At 39.0% G+C, this 24,124-nt stretch overlaps 1 protein-coding gene across 6 annotated transcripts in view; it reads left to right on the top strand.

The window, feature by feature from the left end:
- igsf9ba (immunoglobulin superfamily, member 9Ba) overlaps positions 1-24,124 on the top strand; it is a 92,278-nt gene that overhangs the window by 20,631 nt on the left and 47,523 nt on the right. For all 6 annotated transcript variants that reach the window (XM_081614329.1, XM_081614327.1, XM_081614328.1 and 3 more), the window contains exons 2-4: positions 1,823-2,020; positions 11,611-11,757; positions 21,904-22,055. In XM_081614329.1, the coding sequence (XP_081470455.1) occupies positions 1,823-2,020; positions 11,611-11,757; positions 21,904-22,055 (497 nt within the window). The remainder of the gene's footprint in view (positions 1-1,822; positions 2,021-11,610; positions 11,758-21,903; positions 22,056-24,124) is intronic.

Genomic DNA, 24,124 nt, shown 5'->3' with positions numbered 1-24,124 from the left:
GAATTTTGGCCGACTCTTCTTTTTCTCAATTCTTCTACCGTAGTAGAGCTGCAACAGCATCTCAATTGGATTGCAATTCAGACTTTGACTAAGCCACTTTATCTTAAGCTATTGAGAGGTTAGCTTGTTGTTGTACTCTTTCTCTTGCTGCCCCGCCCAAGTAGAAGGGATTGTCCCATTCATGTATTGCAAGTTGTCCACGTCCTGAAGCAGAAACCACCTCCAGAGCATCAGAATACCGCCGCCGTGTTTGACTGTAGCTACAATATTCTTTTTCCAAAACGCATCGTTAGTCTCTTGTCAAAAATAACAGGACGCATCATCCATCCATCAAAAAAAATTCTTTTTTTTTTCAGTACTCGGAATATTTTCCCAGAAGTCTTGGTGACAATCAAGATGATTTGGTAGAATGTGAGGCAGGCTTTTGTGTTGTTTCTGGTCAGCAGTGTCATTGGTCTGGATATTTTTTACTACCCGGTTTCGTTGCTGTTCAACCAGAAACGCTGATCGTAACCGAGGCCTGCAGATGTTGCTGGGGGTTATTTTGTATGGATGAGTCACTGTTGCCACTGAAGTAAATTTAGTTCAGGCAGCCACACCAAAAAAGGTTCAAACACTGTTCCGTATTTTCTCTTTGTGGAAAGTTCGCTGGAGTCCCAAAACCTTGGAAAGGGTTTCGCAACTCGGATAGATGGCAGTGACTTTTCATCCGTTGTTGGAATTATTTCTTTTTAGATTTATTTTTTGTATTTTGAAATTTTTTTTGGTTCTACTTCATGTTGTCAGATGGGCTCTAATTAAGGGATTTCTACAGGTCTTGCAGGAATAAGCCCTGGGTACAGTCTTGAGAAACTGAAACAAAATAATTGTGTCAATCACAGTAAATTCATGATTTAACGAGGGGGCACTTATGGTTTTTTTTGGCTCTAGGGGCCTTTATTTGAAAGTAGTTTGACAGGAAAGAGGGTTGTGAGAGAGGGAAGACATGCAGCAAATGTCACCAGGCCGGGAATCGAATCTGCGACCACCAGCATGAGGACTAAGGCCTCAATACATGGGTTGTGTTTTGCTCCTACGCCACCACAGCACCCTGGCACTTATGTTTTTCCACAGAGCCAAGTTGATTTTGAAAATTTTCTTAATGACTAAAAATAATTTTAGAACTGTCTTTGAAATAAAATTCCGTCCTGATCTGAAATGTTTAGTTTTCTAAAAAAATACTAAACCTTTAAAGAAGCAGTATGTAACTTTTATGGGAAAATTTTTTTTTATCTATTTGTTGAAACTGTAACTATGTTGTGACAGTATGGTGTGACAATATTTGTGAAAGAAGAAAAAAATAGTCCTCTACCTTCTCCCAGAGCTAGCTAAAAACAACCAATCAGAGCCAGGAGGCGGGTCTTGGCGTTGTCAATCACACTCTCTTGTGGCAGCTAGCATAGCTTGTTTGTGAATGCTCAGGCTAGTTAGCATAGCCTCTGATGACGGCAGATGAGATATTTTCCTGTAACGGTAAGTTGTTTCTTTGCCTTTATAACATTCCAAGGTGGATACATGAGGTTGAGGATGATTGACAGCACTGAGACCCTCCTCCTGGCACTGATTGGTTGTTTTTGCTTGAGACATGCATTCCCTCAGACGGGTTAGCTAACAGTAGCTAAGGGAGGAGGTGGAGGAAGTCGATCTTTTCACAGGTTAGCTGTCTCATAACGTTCTGTCATGAAATGGTGACAGTTTTAACAAATATAAAAAGAAAAGCTTTTACTGTTCAGAGTTGAAGACTGGTCTAATCAAAGCCCGCCCTCTCTCTGCTGCCGTGTAGGTGCCCACGGAGTGAGAGAGGAGCCCCGGTTTGTGACAGCGCGCGCTGGAGACAGCGTGATCCTGGGGTGTGACGTGTCCCCTCCCCTGGACGGCCAGCAGCCCCCCTATGTGGTGGAGTGGTTCAAGTTCGGAGTGCCTATCCCCTTCTTCATCAACTTCCGCTTCTACCCTCCTCATGTGGACCCAGAGTACACTGGTAAGACGGGGCGGGGGCCGAAGCCGCCTAATCCACCTCTGAAAGTACGTAGAAACGAGCCGCATCGAGGGTTTAGTGTCCACTAGGTTTTGAATCCGTGGTGACATGATTTGTCTTGGAATAAATAAGGATGAAGTTGGGTTTTTTTTTGTGAGGAAGCCAAATAACTGTTTACACAGCAGCAGATGCAGAGTTGTCAACAGAATTTCACGCTGCATGTTAATAAACAGGGGCCCAAAAATATCCACAAAATTAGAAATCCTTTTTGGAAAGTTTGCCTGATCATACAGAGAGAGCCCTGTACGAGTGTGCATACCTTAAGTTTTTCTGCCCCAGTAAAATACCAAACCTCCAGGTATTTTATTGGAACTTATGAGTCAAATAAGCACAAAGTAGTGAGTAATTGTGTAGTGAAACAAAAAGGATAAATAGCTTTATTTTTATTATTAATTTTCTTGTCAAATATCCTAAAAGTGTGGCATGCATTTGTACAACTTCCTTTTGTTTCAAGGAGAGCCAGTTGCAATCAGAAGTCACACATTCTACAAACCTGACCTGCATTTCCTATGCGGGAAGAAAACCTCACTTTTTATATTTGTATTTGTAGAAATTTGAAAACTTTGTTTCTCTTTCCTTCAGATTTAGAGTTATGCGAGTTTTTTTCTTTTTCATAAAAGCACAAAAAACATTAAAGTTTATTGTGTTCCAACATAAAAACTTCTCCAACGAACCGCAGCTCTGGTTCTGCCACACGATGAAACGGAGCTTCTTCATCGCACCTTTATGGAAATTAGCGCTGAGGAAATCCTCACCCTTCTCAATGCGCATCGATTATGAATATTTGAGGTTTCGACGCGCATTTTTCATTGTGTCGATACCCGGACGGCAGCCGCACCTTCTCATTTCTCTTTGACATCCATCAGAGCCCCACTTTCTGTCACGGCAGTCTATTTTTTTTCTATCACTAAACTATCTTTCTCTGTTTGACAAGTATTTTGTGGCAATTTTTTATGAGAATAATAAGTACTGACATTTGTGTCGCCATCGCAGAGATAATACATAATCTGAATAATGTGGAGTTTTATCAGTTGATCCGTCCATCTAAAAAAAAAAAAAAAAAAAATCTATTCAACTTTGACCTTTTGTTGCCAGTCCTCAATATTTCATATCCGGTATTCCTATTATATGTTAAATAGGATTACATTTAGGGTTTTCTCTTACTTATTTATCTATTTTGTCCCTTACTTTTTGCTTTTTTTGTACTCTAAGCTGACTCATGATTGTATTTTTGGAAAATAATAAAGCCACAACATTTTCTTATAAAAACTGTCTGAAAAAGACATTCAGTCCATAAATCAAGCCCTCAAATCGATGTAAAACTCCCCCCCTCGTCTGCTGCTGCTCCCTGGCATTTTCTCCTATGATCTACACTATCAGCTTGTGGATCTTCCATGTTTTCAGTTGTGTGGAATATAAATTAAGATCCATGCAACTAAGCAGCTTGGGCTAAATATGATCTAAATTTAGTCAGAGGGATTCGGGGCTAAACAAGTCATGCAAACAGACTCCGGGGTTTTAAATCACGTCTTTTCCTCACTGGGACAAACATAAATTGGGCTAAAATATGACAGCTGTATCTTTAAAAGCAGGAAGCAAATCTAAACCTGTAACTCTGAACTCTTCAAATTGTTTTTTTATTCTTGTTTTTTGTGTGTGTTTTATCTCTGTTTAGCATGGCTTGATATAATTAAATATTTCTACAGGGACAGTGCAGAGTTTATGCAGTCCATTTTCGTCTTCTGCTGCTGCTGCAAACCCCATGATGAAGTGGGAACAGAACAATGTCCGACTAATAATAATCCACAGATTGCATACATAGATGGGTTTTTTTGTCCCTGAACAGTACTTAAGCTCAACGGTGTTTATGTATATCGTAAAAAATGACGCGCTGAGGTCTTTATGTCGTAAAGAGAGTAACGTTGCCGGGCTTTTAGCTGCATTTTGCTCCATGAACACGGCATTCCGGCCTGCGGAGAGGCATCTGCTGCGTCTGGGTGAACAGAGGGGAAATAAGAGAGTCTCAGCAGTTTAATGCTGCATGGTGTATACATGGCTTCCTGCACACTCCAGTGACAATGCAACACAGAGCGCATACAGCCAGCGGAGTGGGCCGAAAACCTCCACGTGAGATCTAGAAAATGTGAAGAATTTACTATCTATGGCGTACAGGCAAAAAAAAATCACCAAAGTTCAGTTACACAAATCTGATTAAAAGTTATTTAATTGTAATATAAGATGAGCGGCTGTATTCACTAAACATCGATGTGTGCTTTGAACTATTAAGAAAGAAAAAGTTTAGTAGTTTGAAAAATTGGTTCATCCATCTGTAGTAGGCATTCTCACTTTTGAATGATTTCTAAGCTTGTTTATTTCCGATATGAGGTAGATTTTATTGCAGCAATAAATAAAAGGTGGATAAAATAACAGTTGACAGTGTTTGAAATTAGATACAAATTGTTATTTTCTTTTTTTTTAATTTAGTATCAATGTAGAAAATGCATGGTGTGATGCATTACATTAATGAAGGGGAAAAAATCACGGAACTAACAAAGAATAAGAAACAGGAGGTGTGTTTTAAAAGATGAGTATTATATTATATTATATTATATTATATTATATTATATTATATTATATTATATTATATTATATTATATTATATTATATTATATTATATTATATAAAATAAAGTAAGAAAAAGAAAAAAGAAATCCGATACAAATGCTCCCAAACTCTTAAGTTGCCAACTTTGAAAGTTCATGGTTGTGTTTATCAAACTTCAAATCAGTCTTTATTCGCAGAGCACTTTTCAGACAAATAACTTACTCTTCTTTTTTTTCCCCCTTTGTTTTGCAGAGGCAGAAAACAATGGGACGGTTATAAAAAAATCACTTTGGAAAATATCACACCAAGCAATGTAAAAAGATGAAGATATGCATTAATGTAATTTAGAGAATACACAGCGGGAGGGAAGGGGAAACACAGAAAATCTATAAAAACAAACAAAATAATGCTAATGATAACATTAAAAATTTGAAATAAAACAAACTAAGACAGAAATGAAAACATGGACTTTGTGATTCTGAGCAAAATCGTGAAGTGTTGCTCAATATTTGTATCACTGACCTTAGTACTTCCTTATTTCAAATACCAGTAATAATACCTTAGAGTCTGTTCTAAGATGCAGCGGTAGTCGATGTAGCGAGCTACATGTGTGCTATGCTAGCTTTCTGGTTCTGTCAACATTTACTGAGTCTTCACGCCTCCAGAAACCCTTCTTCAGAAAACCAGCGCTGAATCTAGCCACTCTTTCTAGTTTTGCTGGAGAACCTGATGTAAAAGCACAAATAATTTTTTACTCTCTTCAGCAAGCAGCGGGGTATTTCAGTGGGCGCTCACAGGTCACCCAGTCTTCGTGCAGCTTCCTGCTGCTGCCTGAACTGGAGATGTTCGTACCCTCTGCTTCAGACCATCGTTGTTGGAATTCTGTTGACTCTTTTCGGTTCATTTAGACTAACGTCGGTTGAACCAAAGCGTATGGAGGCAGTATTTAAAGCTCTTTTTTTTTTTTTCCATTCTTTCCACCAGAAGCTCGAGAGTAGGAAATGTGTCAGAAAATCTCTGTTTTGCAAAATGTCTGTCATTAATAACTGCAGGGCCTTAACTCTTCCCTTTGTTTAGTTTTGCTTGACTTCATAAATATTCACAATTAACTCAAGGGTCAAACTGTGAATATGTGCAGAAGCTCAATATAAATAAACTCTGGGACCTTTAAGAAGCACCGCTAGGCTCATTAAAACTGTAGCTTTTGGCTTTGTTTTCTTTTTTTTTTTATTTCTCTCCTCCAAATGTTGTCGCTTTGCTATAACCCTTAAATGTTAATTCAGTGTTTGCTTTGGTTTTAGTATACCAGCTCCTGGAGGAAATATGTGGTCTTTTATTGGCTAAATAAAAAAGCACATTAAATGTTAACTATTTGCCTGCTGTTTGATGTTTGAGAAATTTGGGCTTCTGTCAAAAGAAAAACGCAGCCTGTTTGGACCAGACTGCCGAGTGATGTATAATAATAGCAGTAGTAATAATAATAATAGTAAAGGGGGTTATGACAATCAAATGAAATGGTATTACTTAAAGAGTTCATTACCAAATAACAAACTGGTTCTCAATTTTGAAAAATTTTAAACTTGCTTTTAAAATTTTTAACATTTTAAAAGCAAGTTCTTTGGACTTAAGGTAGGGAGGGAGAAAATTGTACTTGGTGATGTAACACTTTGGGCATTTAAATCCATTTTTTGACCTCTCTGTGACATTGAGCTAATCAGATGTTTGAAAGTCGTGCAACCCAATGCCTGCACGGCAGTAGGAGACCTTTGGACGTCATGTTCCTCAGCATCTGCCCTGAGTTTTTAAGTAGGCTACCACACTGCGGTCCAGTTGGTGCTGCTCCCAGTCCCTTTCACTTTGTCATAATGTCACTAACGGTTGACTGTGAAACATCTAGAAGTGAGGAAATTTCATGGCTGAACTTGTGACCAAGGGTTATCCAATCATTTTGGTAATTTACTGTATCAAAGTTCATAAGCTGTTGAAGAATCTGCATTTAGTTCAGCATAATACTCATGGTTCATTTGACTGTTATAAATTTTGAGATGGAGCTTTGTTGTTTTTCCAGGTTTTTATCTGATTAAAAAAAAGCTGGAAACAAATTTAGAAGTTTGATTCTGGAGAATTTTGGAAATGTAAAATATGTCAAAACCCTGAGTCAGTCTTCCCAAACTAGATTCGTTCTCATTGCTGTCTGCATAAGATACAGACTGACAGGAAGTACAGTGTAACCCTGATGTTTGCAGAGTTAAGTAATGTTGCTTAAAAGATTGGTGATTGACCAGAAAATGGCAATCTTTTAAAAAAACCTGACCTGCCGATTCCAATTTTGGCTAATATCAATTTTTTTTAATTATATTTGCTGTTACAATTGACTCTGTCAGTAAAAAAAAAAAACACTGAACAATCCCTGTGAAACAATACAAACTTTTGTTTTTAGCTTAGCATGAGGTAGTACACAGCTGTATTTTGCTTCTACAAAATCACAAGATTTGACGTCAGTTGAGGACAAACTAACAACTTAAACCACCAATAAAGTGACCTGAGTTTTAGGTTTCCCTTGTAGTCGAAAAATAAAACGCATCCGCTTTGTGGCTGGTTAAAAACGACCTAAAATATAACCTACTGCAGGAAAAAAGCTTCTAAAGAGAGACTTTGGTGGATTTTCTGATTTTTGCAAAGATATGGTTTCTCAAATATTGGTCAATTACTGATTACCGATCACCCAAAGTTCAGAAAATTTGGGCTCATCGATTGATTGGCTCACCCCTAGCGAAAACTATCTTGGTACTATCACATAAGCTAACCTTTAGTCTTCCATGATTGTGCTTGAGGATAAAGCCAATCAGTGCCAGGGAGAATGACAGGCACTCCTGGATTGGTTACAAATGCTAGCCAGTAAAGTGTCTTTTAAGCTAGGTGTTTTTATCTTCCTAAGCTGAAATATTTTAGATGCGCTCCATGGCAAAAAGAAATATGCAGATATGCAAATCTGTGCATACTGAACTGTAAAGCGCCAGGGTCTGGTGTACTGTCAACAAGATACTGAAACAGAACAGTCTGAACTCTGCATTTAATCTTAAAATATCTATCAAAGCAGCAATGCTAACAGAACTGGCATTTAAGTTAGCATCACACGGCTCTTTAGCATCTCTGAAAGGAAAGCTTTTGTGAAGAAGATCAGAAGAGTCCCTTTTACTAACTTTTTATCAGTTACAAAGCCTGCATCACATAATAAGGATAAATGAGCAAACACACGGCTTGTAAAAAGAAAAAAAAAACAGCTTTTAGATTCACTTCTCGTGTCCCTAAACTAGTCAGGTTTTTATGTGTTTTATTCATATGAATGGTGGGAAAAGTAGGTGACTGGTAATTAATTCACTGCAACTCCTTATGGTTTTTGAAGCAGGTCTTCACTGAAACGAACACGCACCATCATCTCGGGAACCCTTTCTCTCTCTTTCTCTCTCTCTTTTTTCTTTCTCCACTTTGGTCGGTCTCGAAAGGCACGGAAGCGTTTCACGTTGCACGCTCTGACCTCCTTGCGTCGGGGGGGGTAGGAGGGTTCAACAAGCGGCTCTCTCTGACACTTCACCATGTTCACTTGGACGCCGTTAGTGGGCGTCCGCCATGTGGCTCGGAGTCGGCCGTCGAGGAATTATCGGCGAACAGATGCAACTTGAATATGGCCGGTCTCATTACGTAGATTAAAGTGCATTCTGGGGATTTTGTGTTCATGGCGACACCGGACTCGGCTTTATGAGACGCTCGTTTGGGCCGCTTAATGGCTCGGTGTGGTCTCTGAGCTCATTTGAGCTATTCCCATGAATTGTTTTCACTCGGTGCGAGGAAAGTTGATGAATAGAGTACATGTGTGATTATTCCATCACCCAGCTGCTACCCAAACCAGACGCAAATCTCTATAAATACCGTACTTACAATTTTTTTCCACAATTCATTTGGAAAGAAATGCTCTTGATGCAACAGGTATTTATGCCAAATGGGGGGCGGGGGGTGGGGGGGATAGGATTTATATCTTGCTGTTAAGCTGGAACACTTTCCCACTTTGCCCTGCGGCTAAAAAGGAAACAATTGCATTTAAAAAAAACATCTATTTTTGTTTTCTCACTCCAGCAAAGATGCAGTCAATAATTCAGATTTGGATCCTGTGAAAATGTATCGTCAGATCCTGCTGTTCCCACATTGTCTGGTAAAATGTGTTTTTTTTTTTTTTTTCTTTTTCTTTTTTGGTACCAGGTCACTATAGAGGTATGATGTGATTACACACACTAAATTATTGGACCTATGTGCAGAGTAGGGGCCGCTGTGGGTCAAGTCGTCGTCTTGTGACCGGAAGACTGTAGGTTCGACTTCAGCTTCCTCTTCCTCTTGTCACATGTCGATTTAAGGCAATTAACCCCAAGCTGCTTACCGATCTGTGTGTCGGTGTATAAAGTCCGACACACAGTAGTCACTTACTTTTTTCTGAGTGGTCAAAATGATTGGCTATAAGTTAAGACCATTTATCATTTAGTAAGAAAAGCCCCTAAAGACATGATACACAGGACAGTTTCCTCCAAAGACATTCATGCCAATTGAACTTTTTTCCACATTTTGTTTGCCATGTGACAACCACAAACTCCACGGTTTGGCATAAATGCGAAGCAGAACAAAAGCGAAACGTCATGCAGATTTGAAGGAACGCTAATCTTCTTTAGTCATGTCTCGCTACATTTGGTAGCTGTAAGGCCTCTCCTGATTTGACCAAATCAGGAGAGGCCTGGGACTGTCCCAGGAGACAGAACCTTGTACGGTGTGAGCGGCGCCCGGTACCCACGAGGCCGGTCCCGACTCGGACATAGTCCTGTAAACTCTGTTCACAGCAGCACCGTTTCACTTCCTGACAAATTGGAGGTCAGTGTGATCGCGATGCTTCACCCCATCGCCTCACGCACTCAGCACATCACAGTTTTGAAATAAAACACACAGAAAAAAATCCAGAGTTTTTTAAAAGATATTCTTCCCACTTCCTGTTTGCTGGATTGATTTTCTGCTATATATATATATCTAATTGTTTTTTCCCCTGGAGTAGGAAAGCCGTGCTCGGCTTTAGTACCTGACTAATGCCGCTTCGTTGCTGGGAGAGCAATTCCAGCCCTCCCTCAACATCGATCTGTTTGCCTGACACTCGCTTTGAAGTGACAGGAAGCTGTACTTACAGTACATCTACACATCAAAGTTTTTTGGGGGAAAAAATGCCCCCATTTTTCTGAACACTTGTCAGACAGAGCAGAAGTCTGCCGGGCTGTCAGAGGCTGCCGGAGGTGCCGGCGGCTCGCTCGGCAGGTGAAGGTTTCTGCTATACGCCTGCATTCCTTTAAATCTCTCATCCCTTGTGATTTCCTCCTTTTTTTAGAATTCCAATTTATCCCCAGCCTTGAAGTAGGAAGAGTCGAGGATAGGAAAGTTGTGTGAGAAATATGACTTCTGTGAAGTCCAAGACTGACATTTTTTTTTTTTTCCTTGCAGTGTGACATCAAATGATTTATGCTAATTCAGACGAAGGTGCATCTTCCAGACAGCTTCATGTTTAAATCCTGATTCTGGAGCCACATGGCTGTTAAGTTATCTTTAAATAGTTACAGCAGTAGTTATGTTACGTTTCTGAATTTTTGACACCCGGATGGGATGGCTCACTTGGTTTGAACATAGTTTATGATTTATTGACATAAACCTGCCAGCAGGAGTCTGACATCTTACTAAAATGGTACAGCGAGTTTCAGCTGCAAAAGCTTCCAAACTGAAAATCTGTTTTTTTGAAGATTTAACATTAAACATATTAGTTTGACTCTCATATGTGAAAAAACAATTTTCCTAAACTTTTTTTAATTTCAGTAAATGCTATATTTACGTTTGCTTCTGATCCCTAGATCCTAAAATATAGTAGCTTACAACCACCGATCCGATATGAATATCTGAATCGGTCCCGATATCGAAAACATTTCTAGATTGGGTTATCGGTGACGATGTTCCCGATCCAGACAAGGGCTGATCTCTTCTGTCTAATTCTATGCTTTGTGCTTTATTATTTATTTATTTATTTTACACAATATTTAGAATTCCTAATTGCACTTTCAGGACCATTTGAAATGTTTGTTGTAGTAAAATTTTTATGTTTGACCAAGGTCAATCTATTTTTTCTTTATTATTTGTTTCACATTGGGTGTTATGCTCCTAATTGCTGAACAAGACTCAACAAATTAAAGTTGTGTTGGTTTTATCATGTTTGTCCAAGCCTGTGAAGCTGTTGGTGCATTTAAGTATGCTGAACTGGTGCAGAGTTATCAAATAGATGCATAACTCTGTACATTTATGTCTGTGTTAAAAACAAAAGAAAAAAGAAACATTTTAAGTCTATTCGTAACTGTTCTTTTGTATCGTATCGGTATCGGCCGATACTAAACCTCAGATATCTGCATCGGTATCGGAAGTGACAAAAGTGAATTGCCGCATCCCAAATTATTACCCCCCATTCAAAGCAAAAATAATGGCGCAAACTCCTTCTTGTAGAAAGGTTTTGAAGAACTAAATTTTCATAAAACAGACTATGAATCGATTCTAAAAAATGACAGTAAATTGTTTGATGTTTGCAACCTTTAAACATCGCCCTGGCTGAGGACAATATGGAATGTCCCACAGTAAACGGGATTATGTCATGCCTAAAACCACAACATCCAAACACATTAAGAAAATAAACATTCAGCAATTTTGGATACTTTTTAGATAATTATGTTTCCTTTTGCAAAGCAGCAAAGTTCATGGCGGCATATGCTGTGGAAAAAGACATGCCTTAAAAAAATAAAAAGTTTATGACGTTGCCAAGGTTAACTCCGCGTTCCTTTTATCTTCCCCCCCAACTCTGTCTGCAGGCAGAGCTTCTCTGCATGAGAAGGCCTCCTTGCAGATCGACCCGGTGCGCTCCGAGGACCAGGGCTGGTACGAGTGCAGGGTCCTGATGCTGGAGCAACAGTACGACACCTTCCACAACGGCAGCTGGGTGCACCTCACGGTCAACGGTGAGTCATCGGCCTGCGTGAATGGCCTTGCTCGTGTGAAGGAGGGAGAAAACTAGGATGTGCTTTTGTTGAATAAGCCCATTGAGCTTCACAGAGAAAAAAAATCTACCGTTTCAAGGACACAGCATTGAGCTTTTTTTTTTTCTTCTACATCACAACTTCATACTAGATGATGACAACTCCCATCATCCTTTGGTATGTCAATTTGTAGTTGGAGAGATGGTACAACTTTGCTTACTTTAATAATAATAAAAAACACAACATTTGTGTATTGAATACAAATATTTAAGAGATTTGTTCAAATAATCTGGTTTAACTGGAATTTGAGAGTTTGTTAGACTTTTAATTAGAAAACCATGTGTGAGTTATGATGATCTGCTCACACATCAACAGCTATTGTTATTTTACTTAAATTAAATTAAATTAAATTAAATTAAATTAAATACAGTAGATAGATAAATAGGTATATATATTTTTTACATCTAATGGTGCAGAAGAGGATTTTTGTTTCTGCCAAAGCAACTCAAGTCTTTTTTCTTTAATTGTTCTTCTAAATTACAGGTAGCCCTAATGTTATTAATGCAAACAACACCTATAGAAAAGAGCAACTTCTTCATGTGTTTGGAATCATTGAAAAGCTTAGAAATAACTCAAAATGCCCCAAGTAGAATCGTTCATGACAAAAGGTGAGTTAAGAGACTCATACTTTCATTTCAGATTGTATATATTGAGATGTTGTTTTATTGTGGGGCTATTTTAAGTGAGGTGGTCCATGAGCGTGTGAAATGGGTTGCGTGGTCCTCGGCCTGAAAAAGTTTGAGAAACACTGATCTGAAGAGACCGATCTTTACATCTCTCTGTAGCCTCGTAAAATCATGTAGAAGTGATATTGACTAAAATGAGGTTGTGCAAAGGAAGCAGTGGTACCAATAAGTCTGACTCTGGTGGTGATGATAATATATCAAACTTATATGATGTTTTTAGGACCCTCAAAGATGCTTTTTTCCTCTACTTAATGAATAAGCTCCAATGAAAGGTTGATTTTTTTCTCTATAAAGTCCACTGTGAGTATTTTACTGCAATAAAATATTTATCAACGTTAGTGCTTGCTACTAGAGATGTGCCAATCAGGTTTCTTCCTGCCGATTCCGATCACCCATGAGGGCCGATCACCGATACCGATCACATAATTATAATTTTTTTAATCATAAGCACTACCGGTTACATTATGTGGAAAAAGGAACCATGAATTCACCTTAATTTAGACAAAAACTTGTTTTCAATAACTTTTTCCAAGAACAAAACAAAACAGGCATTGTGCAAATTGTACTGCTATCGGTAATACTATCTTTAACAGACTGAAAACATATGAAGGCTCTGAAGAGGCTAAATGATGCAAAGAGCCAAAATAAAACCTCTCAACATTGCCAAAAAATTCAAGTATAAAACATAACTTTCAAAGGCAAATGCAGGTTCCATTACAATAAACAATCCAGAGTTACTGCATGAAAACTTCCTGATAGCATGGCGGCTAGCTGATTACTGCTAATTCTGATTGGCTGTTTCTGACTGAGCGTAGTAATTATGCAGAACAGAGGAGATCTATTATTTTTTCAGAGATCATCTGTCTCATGTTAGGACAGCGAAAGTTTTAATACGCATGTATAATTGATTTTTTAAGTTAGATGCTGCAGCTTTAAGCAGAGGTTCGGTGTGAGAGTCACTACCAGGTGGAGCAGAAGCGGCGCTCCGTCTGTGAAATATTACTACCTGTAGCGCGTAGCGGCGGTTCAACAGCTAGAGCAGAACCCGTGTCTTACATCGCAGCTCGAAGACTTAAATAATTTTGCGGGTTATTTGTTTAGCTTTCTGACCATCATGCTAATCCGGGTGAGAGTTTGTAGCTGTGCGCTGCTTTACCTGCTATCTGATCCTCCATATGTCTTTTTTACTGCAGTGAGCCTCGATATAGCCAAACTCCGTCAAGTATGACATTGTTTTTATGCCATATTAGATTCGTCGTGCTGATGCATTTTGACGTGCTTCAATTTTCCGCCGTAACACTCAAACTTCCCCATTTAGTCAGTGCGATATAGTTCCACACATCGCATAGGATTTGTTGCTGCGCGTTTGCTCAGTGTGAAGGAAAGAGGAGACCAGCTGCACAGGCAGGCTGCGAAATGAGAAGCAGGTGATCAGTTTGTGTGATCGGCAACAAGAGACCGTGATCCGCGATCACTGATCATACACTTTTTCACGGAAATCGGCCGATTATGATCGGCGGCCGATCGATCGGCACACCTCTACTTGCTACTCATCTTTATAGGGGAGCCAATTAACATGGCCGGTCCTATAGGTTGGAGGCTTTCACTCACATCCTCTCCATAAACCTGACTTCCTTCCCCAATATATAGATATTAACCATTTTGCCATTTTTTCACGATGCTTCACTGAGCTTTCTTTTCCGTCTTCAAAAATAAAAAAAAACAATAAAAAAAAAACGCCAGGGGTATTAAAGGAGCAAGAGGCTGCTCAGAGGGAGGATTGATTGTGGCCAGTTTCATGCTTTCCCAGCAACGCTCGTCTGTGATGGTCTGAGAGCCGTCAAACTGATGAGCAGGCGGAAAAAAAATAAATAAATCTGCACCTTTGCATTTCCCTGGAATGCCCCAGTGGCTCCGAGGATCCAGCAGGAAGCGTGTCTCCTTCACGTTGTTGCGGAGCATCACAGACAGGGATGCGCTTGTGTCTTATTATGCCCCACAAATCCGTCTGCCACATACAATTTTAGGTTATTTCTCTAAATGCTTTTCTTAAATACACATGTGAAATTTGTAGATTTTATTTTTTAAATATCCGACTCAATTGCTCGGTTACGTTTTTCTTTTTTTAGATTGGAGTATGCTATCTTTAATGTTTTTAATAGCTGCACAGTATTTTAGGTGGTAAATTGACCCTTACTGCACAGCATTTTATTCATAGTTCTTCTTTTATATTTTTATTTTTGTGTTAATCTTCATGCATTGCTGCTGCTACACCTGAAAATTTCCCACAGTGGAAATAAATGTTATCTTTACTCTATCCTAGATACGCAGATCCAAGGTGATGTAGAATGTAACTTCTTTAATAGCAACATCTTAATGTTGTGCATTTATTTGGATCTAATCCCCCTTGGTAATACTTTGCAGAAACTCCATTCATTTCAGGTAGCTCTGCTAGTCTTTGATCCCAGGTATTTTTTGCTTGTGCCAAAAATATAACGTAGTTCGTTGCTGTCGGACTTGTCTATGAGTGGCAAATCTCACGTCCTGTTTCTCGAGCTTCTTGGATGGCTTCATGTCTGGAAAAAGCATCACCTCAACATGATGCTACCATCGCCAAGAGTCACCATGGAGACTGTGTGAACGCAGAGTTAGCTTTTCCTTCACATGTGGGATTTTCCATACTTCAATCCTGTGATATTGGGATATGGCTTCAGTTTCTCCCCAATTCCAGCAAAAAAAATTTAAGTAATTTTTCTTGACCACCTTGGAGTACTTTGTGTTGGTTTATTGCATAAAATTCTCCTGCAAGAAATACTTCTAACCTGAGGTTCGAAGCATATAAAGAGTTTTACAGGACAGTACGAGGTGAGGCTGCTGCACATTAGCACAAATGAGATCACCTCCTGCTCTAAGTTTGTTGTATAGCAGCAGTTTTTTTTTGTTCTTGGAGATGATAAAACAGAAATGTTAAGACTCAAAGTGTTGATTTCTCCTGAAACTTCACAGACTCCAGAAACCTGCACACTTCTGCGTCGTCAGAGTGACTTGCCGTTAATCACCAGCTTTGGTCTGTGAACTTCACGAGAGCTGCGTGAAACTCATGCATATTCCCTTCGATTTCTTGCATGTTTTTTTCATTCTTTTTCTTTTTTTTCCACCGCTTGTCACATCTGAGTAAGGATCACAAGGCGTGGTGTGTGAAGTAATGTGTAGAGAAGCGTCGACTGCTTGCATAGCCACTTTAGGATAAACATGCTGATCTGTTTAAATGGCTGTAATAAAGGCAGAATATAATGTTGTTTTTTTTTCCTGCGTGTTACCCCGCTGCCCACCATGATTTACCCTCCGCTTTAATAGGAAATCTGTGTTTGCCGGTTGAATTGGCTGAATGGGTCACGTTGCGCCGCTGAGGGTCCTCCGCGCTCCTTTTGTGCCGTTTTGGGAGATTCGGGAGCATCTGTGGGTGTGTTTGTGTCGATATTTGGTTGTTTGAGCAAACTGCGTCTCTGTTAACCACCTCGTTAATATTCGCAACAAGCTCCCAACTCTTTGAGGTGCAGCAGCAGGACTGATATGAACTCATTTGTCACAATATGAAAGCTGGTTCAGTATTTGAAACATCTAACGGGGGAGCTGAGTCGTAGTCCTCTAAATGGGAGTCTTTGAGGTGAAGCAGGTGGCGTCTTCGCCCGGGCCCAGCAGACATTAAAGGACACTCGTTTCCTCTGGACGTTGGTATTTGCATGAACTCCTCCTTTGTGTTCCTGTTTGTGGGCGCCGACTTCCTGCCAAGCGGACAGGGACTCCATGCCCGCTCAGTGGCAGGTGTCAGATGGCAAGGCCTTGTGCCCGGAAGAGACACTGAGGCCAGTCTCTCTCGCTCCGTCTCTGTCCTCCGGCACTTCTTTGTCTCATCGTTCTTTCTTTCATCCACCGCGTCTTCCTCCTTCTTGCTACTTTGTGAAGTCGCCCGAAAACATCATTAATGAAATCTCGCAACCGTGCCACTTAGTGAGTAATAATCTGACATTAGGGTCTCAGACTGAACCTTGTTTGTTGCTGACCTTTAAGGCTCTGTCGTTTCTTTCATTTTTCTTCCTGTTTAGCACATTGATTTACTTTTACTAATGTATGGAATTAAAAATATAAATCTCCAATAAAATGAGTGCAGTTCTGACCAGAAGCTTTCATACACTCATCCAGGGCTGTTGAAGATCACTGTTTAGTAATTGAGTAAGATTATTCTGGCCCGTTAATCGAGTAATTAAGAAAAATTTATCCCATTTTGTAATAGCGACTTCAGCTTGTCTAACTACTTTAGTCAGAGAGTAGCAAAAGTAAAAACTACAAGTTTAGCTTGTAATCGAATAAGAAAGTGTCCTGTTCTGCAGCTACAAGTTTAGCTTGTTCAACTAAAGTAGCATCTTTAACTAGACTAGATAGCTGTTTAAGCTAGCTGTCTAGCTAGACTTTAAGCTAGACTAGCCAGCTATCTTAAACTAGCCAGCTAGTCCAGATAAACTAACTACTACAAGTTTAGCTTGTCTACATAAAGTAGCATCTTTAGCTAGACTATTTAGTAAAATAGCTATCTACTTAATCTAGCTAAAGTACTTTGGTTACTTTATCTAGGTTTGAACAACATTTTCAAACACAGCAAATGTTTAGACTGATTCTAATTCAGACAGCTTGTGAGGAAAAAGGCAGAAAACTTTGAGTTGCACATCATATGTACAAAAACAAATTGCAGTGTTTGTTTTTTTTTTCTTAAAATTGAATACTGCTGCCAGTTTGGGTACAGCCTAGTGTCCAGCATGTCAAGAATTCGTGTAAAAGATTTTAAAAAATCAATTATATTCTGAATTCTGTGAACTGCATCAATTTTCGTTGAGACGGGAACTTGTCCTTGAATGCTTTTTACTTCTCATATTGAAGCATTTCAATTTCACGTTGTTAAACCAATAAGAAATGTGTTCTTTCTGTAGCTGCGTTCTCTTAGGGGCATAAAAAAGAAAGGAAAAAAAAAGAGTACGAGGAGATTGAAGAGATGTGAAATGGCTTTAAAGTTCTTGAACAAGATGTGCCATGTTGGTCTACAGAGACGAACAGAAGGAGCATAACTTCTTCAAACATTTTTTTAATGTAGATAATTGATGCAGAGCAGCTGTAAGTAGAGCAGGGGTTTACTGCGCAGGATGCTGCTTTTTTTTTCTTTCCTTCTTCTTATTTTGTGTAATTCCCATGTTTCCCCCCGTCCGTGGTGACGCTTCCTGCGTGCGGAGCTGCAGCTGACGATGTGAAACAATTCCCAGGTGGGCTGATGTATCTGCTGCTGTCACAGCAACGCCGCGTTTGTCACCTACTTCCTGTCAGCTGATGCTTGTTCCCTGGAGGAAAGTGGAAACAAAGCTAAATGTTGCACGCAGCGCGTAGAGGGGCGATCAAACGACGTAATTATCAGCAGCATAGAGTAACTTTGAGAATCAATCAAAAACTAAATTTATACAACCTAAAACCAGTTTCTGTCAGCTATCTACCAATCACCTTCAAAGGGTGAAGGATACTCCACTGGTACTTTCTATAGGAATCTCCTTTAATCAACTGTATCATGTAATGTAATAGGTGTTAGAGAGCGAAAGGCCAGTACGGACAGACAGATGTCTAAAGTGCTAATTGGGTAATTTGTTTATTCCATGCCAGGTGCTTGTGTGCAGTCTGAAGCATGGCAGCACTCCCAGCGGCAAGCGCTGACCCATTTTTCACCAAAGCGATCTTATTTTTTTATTTAACCGAACTCGGTGTGACTATTTATAATCAAAATGTTATGTAGAAAGGAAAGAGCTGCAGTTTGGTGGCCTCGAGGAAATGATTAGCAGCACAGCGGTGGCTGTTTAAGGAGCTCAGAAACATCAGGTGGAAGCACAGTGATGGTGCAAAGTGTTGTCTTTTTTTTTTTTTTGCTAAATAGGAAGGATGTAAGTGGGATTGTTATCCACTCAGATCCATGTCCGGCGTGCAGCTGGTGGCTGTCACATCACCGAGCATTATGAGCAGCAACTGTAGGGTCTAATTGCTTTTGCATACCTCTGCTGTCCTTCTGATAACAACTCAAAAACAGACAAACACGTTACAAAAGAGCTGCAGGGAAATGTTTAGGTTTTATTCTGATCATTTTGGAAATGTTAAAACACCTGAGTGGATCTTTAGCAAAAAGGTTGCGTAGCTCTACCTTAATGCTGCAGTATTTAACTTTTACAAAAATATGTCCCACCTCCCCCAGCATTTGTTAAAACCGACAGTTTGGCATATGACAGATAATCTCTGAAAAAGTGAAGCTCCTCCATGACTCTACAGAGCTGCTATTGTGTTTAAAAAAAAAAAAAAAAATCTCTGCAGTTACTGTCACGACATGGTGATAATTTTAGCATATACGTAAAAAAAAAAAAAAAATCTTGTTTTCATAAAAGTCACATACTGAAGCTTTATAAGCCAATAGCTTTTGAGTTTGACACATGAGTCTAATTATATTCACAACCAAAAATACAAACTGCGTTCAAATCCTGACGGCAGCTGTTATTAGGTTTAAGGTGTAAACACTTTTTCAAACATTATTAGTTTGATTTGAACAGTTTTTCCCTTAAAACTGCGGTAAGTAAATTTTTTTTATTAAACAGTGTGTATGTGTGTTTTTTTTAATGTATTTGTTTAAACTGTCACCATGTCACGTCAGTACAATATAAGATAGATGATCTGTGAAAAAGTTGAGCTCTTCTGGTTTTTCGCAGATTATCCGTTTTATTTTATACTGTCATGGTGACAGTGAGAGTTTTAGCAAATATGTAAAAAAAAATACAATTTTAAATACTGTAAGTTCCATATTGCTGCTTTAATGCTAGTTTTGCTTTGTTTCTCTCTCATTATTGAATTATGAGCAGTGACCTTTACTCAGGAAAGTGAAGCTTTCAGCGATTTAGATGTTCTGAATTCTTTAGTCAAGTCCTAAACATGCCTACTTAATTCTGAGGTTATGTAAGTGTGTGTTAAATTTTATTTAGCCTAAAAGAAATTAAAATATATTTTAGAAGAGTTTTCTGAATAACACACAACAATAAAACAAGAGGCACTGGATGGCTCAGATGTGTTGCTAGGCTACAGTCATTGGTTCGAGTCCCCATTCCCAGTCCATTTCCTGTTCAGTAAAGGCCACTGGTACCTGAAAATCGCATATTCAACATTTACTTTTACGTTCGAGTGGGCAAAACATTTCCAGACAGATGTTTCTGCCTCTTAAGTTGCGTAGATGTTATTTAAAAATGTTCAAAGAGAGCATGTCTTTAATCTCCAAGTCTCTTTGCAAACAGTCCCAGGCATTAAACCCAGCATGCCGCAAATTCCCTCTTTCTAAAAACTGCATGGACGTTTAGTAAAGACAACAAAACAACATCCTGGGACATGAGACCGTAACCATGTGAATTTCTCCCAATCAAAGCAGGTCTAAACGAGACGACACCACTTTCCCCGCAATAGCTTTAGGCGTAAAAATATAGCAGACAATGATTTGGGAGTCATTTTAAAATTTACAAAGAATTTCATGCCTCCATTACAAACAACGTCCAGAGTGTGAAATACTGTAAGAAGTGCAGACAATTAGGACTTAAATAACATTTTTAAATTTAAATTTTATCTCGTTAGAAAATTTGAAAACATCACAGGAATGGTTTTCTCTGAGTTTTGAGTCACAAGGGTACTCTGGTTATCTTTGCCTGACAATAACATCTTGATTGATGATCTGAAACATTTAAAGTGTAATTAAATACAAAGAAGAATCAATAAGAATTTCTTAGGGACAAAACAATATTTAACAGCACAGTAGCTGAATTGTTGGGAAAAACCCAGGTCATTAAATACTGGAATCAACCTATAAAACAGTTTTACTAACTAAATACTAGAAAACCAGCTTATCAGCTAAAACTGTGTGGACTCTTCCAGATGCCTTGAATGTAATTATAAATCTGAAATCATCTGGGTAAAACACATAATTAGTAACTCTTTATTTAGTGACAGCCAGAATTTTTTTAAATAACTAGTCTAAAGGAAAGTTAGGATATTGATAATAATGCTTCTTTCTCTTCTTTTTTTTTAATCTAATGTGGGTGTCAGGTTTAATTTTAGACACGGGTAAAGCAAAAAAATAAATAAGACAAATGTATTTGCTGTGCAGATGTGTGAAGTTGTTTCTTCTAAAACTGATTTTGGCATATTGACACGTTTCATTTGGAACTTAGGGACAAAACAATATTTAACAGCACAGTAGCTGAATTGTTGGGGAAAACCCAGGTCATTAAATAAATTTGATTGCTTGTTGTGATGAAAGCCTGAGGCACGCGAGATGTGGCTTTTAAGATACTTGAGTTTTTGATAAAGAGTCTTTCTCTGCACCTGAATGTTATTTTAACCACATTAGAAAAATAATTTTCTTTGAGTACATTTTGTTGTTGGCAACAAGCTCGGGATTATGTGACTCATCACTAATGATGCTGAATTGTTATCCACATGAAGATGCCTCCTGGAATCAAAAACACTTTAAGGGTGCATTCACACCAGCCCTGTTCAATCCGCTTTAATCAAACTCCGGTTCGCTTGCCAAAAAGGTCCGGCTCGTTTGGGGAGATGTGAATCAAACTGTGAAGTGGACCAAAAAAAAAAAAAAAAAAAAGATAATTCTGGTCTGCATACAAACCTCATTCTTGGTTAGGTTGACGTGAACTCTGGTGCGGTTTAAATAAACATGTAAATGCCAACTGGACTGGAAACCGCTCTAAAAGCAGGAAGTGAACTAAAGTGCAGGGCATTCTGGGTAGACACAATCAAAACAAACCTCAGAGTCTGGCGCAAGCAGGAGAAATAGCTTGTGGTCTTTCACCAACGACAACAGAGAAATCCTACTAATCATTGTTTGTTGACTTTTTGTGAAGAAAGACGCTGATCTCTGATCTTCTTCAGAGGTTGTTGTGTTATTTTCCTTCAGTGGTTCAGCGCCACCACAGGCGAGGAGGCGAACATGTTTTCTTAAAGGCGCAGCTGAAAATGTAACAAATTACAAATTTTTGGTCCCCAAGTGAACAAAGTTGACTATGAGATGAGAAAACTCCCTTACAGATCAAATTTGATTGCGTTTCCATTGAGAAAAACTCTGAACCTCCCAACGGTTTTGAAGGAACGTAAAACCGGTATAATCCTGCTGTGATCACTCCTCACATAGAGGTGAAGCACTAAACTCTGCGTCTTGCAGAGCATTAGACAATAGTTAACCTGTTTGTTTACTAAAACAAATATAATGCAGACTTTAAGTACATGTTTTTTTTTCCTTCTGTCTCTGCAGCCCCACCTTCATTCACAGCGACGCCGCCGCAGTATGTGGAGGCGAAGGAAGGGGGAAGCACTCTGCTCAGCTGCTCTGCCCAGGGAAACCCAAAACCAATTATCAGCTGGCTCAGAGAAGGGGAGGAGCTTGCAACCAACTCAAAATACTCGGTGAGGAAAAAACAAGAAAAAAAAGAAAAAGTATGGATCCGAACAGCCAAAACCCTGATTTATGATTGTGCACATAAATACAGAAAGGCTTTGTGCACAGATGGCGTCATCCACTGAGCCCATCTATACCGAAAGTATGTTACAGTCCACATCTCATCCTGGCTAATATTAGATCATGCTGCTGTTTTACTGGAGAATCTAGAAATTATTTATATCTTATTCCTGATTTCCTGTGCTTAAAAAACCCGCCAAAATGGACACGGGCGCTGAATCCATTTTATTGTATGGGGAAGAGTAACTGGCAGCGCGCCTCACATTTCTCAACCCTCTTTGTTGTCTGGTGATGTCGAATTTTTATTTCTGTGAGGGGAGGAAAAAAAACAAACACAAAACAAAACAAAACCGTCCCCGTTGTCTGATGTCTGACAGGATATTTCTGGGGCAGCTTCACTGTGGGTTTGATTCGTGAAAAAGTAAAATGGAAAAAAAAAAAAAAAAGAAAAAGTCTCTCAGCGACTCTCAACGCAACATCAATAAACATCAGCTCTGTGGCGTCGCTGTTAGGGATTCAAAGGCGCTTAAAATACAGATGACTCAGAAGTGTGATGATGCGCTACAGCCACATACACACTAATTGTGTTATATATTTTAAGGTTTCAAACCAAGTGGTTTTGATCATGATTTTTTGGGATTTCTGAAGGTCTTGAAACATCTGTTTTTTTTCTAAATCTTCTCCATTTTTAGATCAGAACATGATAGCATGTTGTGCTAAAAAATATGCATGACATGATTTATCTATAGGGGAAAAATAAAAAGGCTGAAGTGTGAACTTACGGACTGCTCAAATCATCAGAGGTGAAAATCAAATCTAAAGCACTATGGTTTCATCTTTTCATTTTCAGTTATATTCAGGCTTGTGGATGATAATGATAATTGTGATAATTATGTTCATTTTTATGTCCAGAATTGAGAAAAATATGTACAAAGCAACCGATAGTCTGATTTTATTACATGCCAAACACAGATCTTAAGCATAACACCATGGATACCCAAAAAGACATAATGGGAAGATCTTCATCATTTATTCAGTGGCGAAGAAGAAAACCAAGGAAAATATTCACAAGCAACAGAAATGGTCATGTAAAAAGTATCAGTGAACGGAAGCAGCTGAAAGTCTCACTTTTCTAAACACAGAGGGGTCTTTTGTATTCCTGACACTTTAATTGCTGACATACGGTTTTGAACCTTTATTTCGACAACATTGTCAAACCGAAGCAAGTTTATTTGTACAGAAACGAGCCGATTCAAAGTTATGTAAAGCTAAATTATGCTATTAGGCTAACGAAATGCCATCATGAAACAAATGAACATATCAATTTACTCACCATTATGAATACAAAGCAACAATAAACAAATGGGTTACTAGCCTTGATTTAAAGAAACTCAGTGTTTTGGTTGTTTCAACTGAAAAGTGCGTCTTAATGTCTGGTTTGGAGAATAGTGTAAAGAGAGATTTGGATTTGTAAATGTTTCTTAATTTTAAGACGTTTACGGTTTAAAATTAAACCGTAAACAGTTTAGAACACCAGTTCTAAACTGTGATCAAATCTGGAATTTAACAAACTGTCGACTATTTGATTGACCTTGGAAAATAAAAAAATCGTTTCCTAGAGCGATAGGAAAAGAAGCCGCCGACATCCAAAGCAGAACGTCTGCAGGTCGCAAATCCATTCATCAGAACCGAACCACTGCAAAACGTTACCATAACACCAGTCTCGCATCGTAAAGAAATAACAGACAACTGAAGACTTTTTCACATCGTATCGGTCTGATCAACATAAGTGAAGGTACTGAGGCACTGAAGAAAAAAGGGGAGAAAAAAAAACGCCTAGTTGTTTGAACGGAACAGATTGTCACTATTTTTGCAACTTTTGAAGCAGGTTGCCGACTCTCTTTGCAACGTCTCTTCACATTCCTGCATGTCACCAATATTCCAGTTGGCTGCAGGCAGCACGCGCTCCTTGCTTCCCCACACGGGTCGCACTGTACACGAAGTGACAGGATCACAG

This window comes from Poecilia reticulata, chromosome 13, assembly GCF_904066995.2.
Source record: "Poecilia reticulata chromosome 13, P_reticulata-male-v2, whole genome shotgun sequence".
Classification (NCBI taxonomy): Eukaryota; Metazoa; Chordata; class Actinopteri; order Cyprinodontiformes; family Poeciliidae; genus Poecilia; species Poecilia reticulata.
Note: the sequence above shows the minus strand (reverse complement) of the source record. Positions and strands in the feature narration are given on the sequence as shown.